Here is a 5,441-nt window from a genome sequence, read left to right on the forward strand (position 1 = left end):
ATTTCAAATTCCTTTTGCATGAAATCTGAAAATTTGTTCACAAGGGAATGAGATGTAGAACCAAAAATAATGTCATCCACATAGATTTGAACCACTAACATATGTTTACCTTTACGCTGAACAAACAAAGTTTTATCAACACTCCCCCTAACGAAATCATTACCTAGGAGAAATGTAGTTAATCTATCATACCAAGCGCGGGGAGCTTGTTTCAGCCCATATAATGCTGTATTTAAACGATACACATGTTCAGGGTTATGAGGGTCTTCAAACCCTTTAGGTTGAGCCACATATACTTCTTCTTTGATCACACCATTCAAAAAAGCACTCTTTACATCCATTTGGAATAATTTAAAATCTAGACAACATGCAACAGCAAGCATAATACGAATGGATTCTAACCTAGCTACAGGTGCAAACGTCTCGTCAAAGTCAATTCCCTCAATTTGAGTGTAACCCTGTGCAACTACGCGGGCCTTGTTACGGACAACTACACCTTGTTCATTAGACTTATTCTTAAAAATCCATTTCGTGCCAATAACATTCGTGTGTGATGGTCGGGGGACTAATTCCCATACATTGTTTTGCTCAAACTGGTGCAACTCCTCATGCATTGCATTAATCCAACATTCATCCATTAAGGCTTCTTTCACATTTTTAGGTTCAACTAATGAGAGGTAGCAAGTATATGATACCTGATCGAGAGTTTGCCTTCGAGTTTTCATTGGGTCTGAGACTTTTCCAATGACTTGAGTTGTTGGGTGATTAAGTTTTACTCAAGCTGAGGGTTCCAAGTTCTGCTCCTCGTCAGGTTGTTCACTATCCTCCTCATCACCGTCTTGTCCCTCATCTTTTGGCTTTTCATTATCCTGTTCATTTTTGTTAGAACTAGAGTCTGGCACATCATCCATTGCCTGTTCAAATAGAGGCTCATTCAAGTCATTAGCACCATTATCAGTTTCAATAAGCGGGTTTTCATCCACCATGACATTTATAGATTCCATGACGCTTTGAGTACGCTTATTATACACACGAAAGGCTCTACTATCTGTAGAGTATCCTAAAAAGATACCTTCATCGCTACGAGAGTCAAATTTACCAAGTTTCTCTCTGTCTCTCATAATATAACACTTACTCCCAAAGGTTCTAAAATATTTAACATTTGGTCTCTTACCTTTCCAAAGCTCATAAGGAGTGTTTGAAGTACCTGGACGAAGGTAAACACGGTTAATAACATAGCAAGCAGTATGAACTTCTTCTGCCCAAAATCTGCGAGCCATTTTTTTTTGCATGAATCATAACCCGCGCCATTTCTTGAATAACACGATTTTTCCTCTCAACGACACCGTTTTGCTGCGGAGTTTTAGGAGCTGAAAATTCATGTCTAATACCAAGTTCATCACAAAAATTTGCATATTCAGAATTTTCGAATTCTTTTCCATGATCTAAGCGAATACGAGTAATACAACCGATTTTCATTTCCTTCTCATTTTGAACATGTTTGACTAGAACTTTAAAGATAGAGAATGTTTCAGATTTTTCACGAAGAAACCTTACCCAAGTAAAGCGAGAAAAATCATCTACAATAACAAAAATATACCTTTTACCTGCAATGCTCTCCACTCTGGAAGGACCCATCAAATCCATGTGAAGAAGCTCGAGAGGTCTCTTAGTAGCTATCCCAGTGGTCTTTTTGTGAGTGGCCTTGATTTGCTTACCGAGTTGACAAGGACCACAAATATGATTTTTTGGCTTGCTGAGCTTCGGCACACCTCTAATCAATTCACGTTTAGTCAATTTCGATAAGTCTTTATAATTAATATGACCAAGGCGTTGGTGCCAGAGTTCAGTGTCACTAACTTGAGTAGAATGACAGGTTATCTCATTATCAGGTAATATGCCATAACAATTATCAGGAGTACGAGTACCATGCATGACACTATTTCCGTGCTCATCTACAATATAACAATCATTTTTGGAAAAACAAACTTCATGATGAGAATCACACATCTGGCTTATACTAATCAAGTTCGCTTTTAATCCGTCTACATATAAAACATTCTCAAGACGAGTTAGACCCGGTGCTTGTATGGTTCCTCTACCCACAACCTTTGAAGTGCTACCATCACCAAAAGTAACTATGCCACCATTATATTTTTCAAGATTGACGAAGGCTGATTTATCTCTAGACATATGACGTGAACATCCGCTGTCAAGATACCACATGTGAGAGTCACGGGCTTTAAAAGCTGTATGCACTACCATACAATGCAGATCATGACTCCTAACCCAGATACGTCTTGTTTTGACTCCATCAACTTTACTTTCTTTGTTAGACATAGGTCTTGTAGTTATGCCCCTATAGTCATCACAGTTAGTGTACCTAGCCCATGGTCTCTGAATATCCCCTTGTTTGTTTATCCTTTTATTGTATACAATATTGTTATACTTAACCTTGTTATTAGTAATAGAAGGATAACCATGCAGTCTAAAGCAGTTGGGTCTAATGTGACCTTTAACATTACAGAAGTGACATGTGGTAATGAACTTATGATTTTTAATAGCTTTAATGCTATGAACTTTCTTAGCATAAATTTGCGCGACAGGGGCAATATTAATTTTAGAAGTTACCTCCATGGGTTTCTTCTCATTTACGTTATCTCTCTGTACGTGAGAAGATGGTGTTCCATAGAAACCAAGTCCGGACTTGTCACTAGGTGATCTTTGACTATTCAGCATGTCATCCAAAACCTTAGAACCTGCATTCAAACGCTCAAGTAAACAGTTAGCGCTGGTTAACTCATTTTTCAAATTTTCCATTTTGCCTTCATACACAATGGTCAGTTCTCCCAAGGCTCTATTTTTCTCTCTAAGGTCAACTGCTTCCTTTCTAAGCTTATCCCTTTCGTCTGTAACCGACAAAAGAAGTCCTTGTTGTTCACCCAATTGTTTTTCCATTTTCAACAGCTCCACATTAACATCTTGACACTTTCCAGTAAGTTTGAGGTTCACTTTGTTGATCCTAACACTTTCGCGGTATAGCCTATCATATGACTCTCTCAAGTCATCTACACCTTCAAACTCACCACCATCCTCATTGTCACTATCATCTGAAGACCCTTGTTCAAAGCTATTTGTGGGTTTATCACTAGTCTGAGAATGTAAGGAAGCACCAAATGCAATAAAATTTGTGTGTTCTTCTCCTCCCTCTGAAATTTCAGAGTCACTGTCGTCATCCCATGTAATATTAGCCTTATAGTTTGATTTCTTTTTCAACTTATTGATACATTCACGGGCCAAATGACCATACCCCTGACATTCAAAGCACCTAGGACCAAGTGGCGGTCCCTTTATCCCCCTTTTCCCTTTTTCACCAGAAACTTCGCCTTTTCCTTTGTTATTCATTTTTTTATTTTTAAACTCATTTTCTGTGGGTTTCTTCTTGAATTTTTTTTTAAACTGTTTGGTAAATAAGGCCATAGCTTCAAAGTCAAGGTTACAATCGCTATCTAAATCATTATTATCTCTTTGAAAACTTGAAAAGGCAATCGGCTTAGCCGAAGGTTTCGGTTTAGTTTTACGAGATTCAGATTGTAACATGTCTGCCTCATAGGTTTGAAGGATCCCAACAACCTCTTCGATAGACTTGTCCTTAAGCTTCTATTTACCTTGAAGCATAATGACTTTTGTGTTAAAACGGTTAGGCAAAGATCTTAAAATTTTCTTAATAACTCTAAATGAAGGAATGGGCTCACCCAAGGTTTCACAACTGTTGACGATTGAAATCAGCTTGGAGTAGAACTGATTGAATGTTTCCTCCTCTTCCATTTTGATCATTTCAAACTCAGTTGTAAGCCTCTGCAGCTTTGATTGCTTGACCACGTAGGTTCCCTCATGGCATGTGACCAGTATATCCCATGCTTCCTTCGCAAACTCGCAATTTGTGATTTTTCGATGCTCTGTCACATCCACAGCACTAAAAAGAATGTCCAGGGCATGGTTATTAGCCTGCAACACAGCCTTTTCTTTATCAGTCAATTCGGAGCTCAGTTTAGGAACATTTTTCCCATCCACAACCTTTGTGGGAGGTGTGTACCCTGTTACGCACGAGTTCCATATTTCCTCATCTGCTGATCTCATTATTGCTTTGATTCGGGACTTCCAGTAGTCAAAGTTCTCACTGTCCAAAATTGGTGTGCGACTGGAAGGATGATGCATATTCAGATTGGTGTTCATTATAACTCAGGATCCACTCAGGAAAAAAACTTCCTACAGATTACGAGCGACCCGCTCTGATACCAAATGAAATTCCTACAAGATACTCCAATTCGAAAATAACCACAAATACGAAAAGAACACACTACGAGGAACGCACGGATATACGTGGAAAACCCAAAAAATGGGTAAAAACCACGGGAAGGAATCAAATACTATATTTAACTTGTGTGGTTGCAATCGACCTTACTTCACAATTGAGACTCCTCACAATTGACCTAAGATGATTGTCGACTCCTCGTTCACCACACCCCGTATTTGATTGCCGCTGCCTTGACTCCTCAAGCCTTCCACAATACTTCGGAAATCCACCAAAGAAACAACTCTGTGATTGTTGAAAGAACGTCGAGAACACCGACTGGAGTTTACTGTAATGTCGGAAATTTGCGTGAGCACTCCAATCGTCCAAAAGAAGAATCTCCTCTGCTCCTGTTAACCAAAAAAACTCTCGTTCCTTTTCCATCTTCTGCTGCCGTGTATATCTTCGGTACCCTAGCTGAAAAGGAAAAACCCTTTTTATAATAATAGCCTTCCGATCGATCGGGGAATCGATCTGTCACTCCATCTGCTTTTATTTCTTTTGGCTGCCACACTTGATTAGTTGGTTCCGATGGATGTGAGTTTGATAAGCCGATCAATCCACTCAAAAAGAATACTCACTCTCTCTTCCAATTACAAATGATGATTTCTTCCACTCTAATCCTATACAGACTCACTATGCTTAAAAAATATTAATAAAATACAACTCAAAAAGGAATACAATTGAAAAACCATTTTGTCAATGGAATTGCCAAACAAAACATAGCATCGCTTGCGGGCGCTAACATCCTTGAAATCAATTTTGCAAACTACTTTGAATATTGATTGTTAGAGGTACAATACTATTGCTTAAAGAAACTAATTTGGACATAATAATCAGTTAATCACCAATAATTTAGAAGAGAAAATCAGGTAAAACAAAGCCCAAAACTTTGAACTGTTAAGTCCAAAAATTCCTAAAATTTTAGCAGAATTTTCATTTGGTTTAGTAATTTTAGCATACAAGGGTAATTGGTCATTTTAGTATATAGGGGTATTATGGTAATTTTAGTATACAAGGGTAATTTGGTCATTTAAATGTACAAGGGTAATATAGTCATTTCAGTGTATATGGATTTTTTAGTGAT

The 5,441-nt window shown here is 38.1% G+C and overlaps 1 protein-coding gene across 1 annotated transcript; it reads right to left on the bottom strand.

Annotated features, from left to right (window-relative positions):
* Positions 1–3,287: 3,287 nt before the first annotated feature.
* On the bottom strand, positions 3,288–5,015 carry LOC131301965 (uncharacterized). The gene has a single exon (XM_058328494.1). The coding sequence runs from the start codon at positions 4,234–4,236 to the stop codon at positions 3,661–3,663; it is 576 nt and encodes a 191-aa protein (XP_058184477.1). The 5' UTR covers positions 4,237–5,015; the 3' UTR covers positions 3,288–3,660.
* Positions 5,016–5,441: the final 426 nt, after the last annotated feature.

The sequence above is a fragment of the Rhododendron vialii genome, chromosome 9a (genome assembly GCF_030253575.1).
Source record: "Rhododendron vialii isolate Sample 1 chromosome 9a, ASM3025357v1".
Taxonomy (NCBI): Eukaryota; Viridiplantae; Streptophyta; class Magnoliopsida; order Ericales; family Ericaceae; genus Rhododendron; species Rhododendron vialii.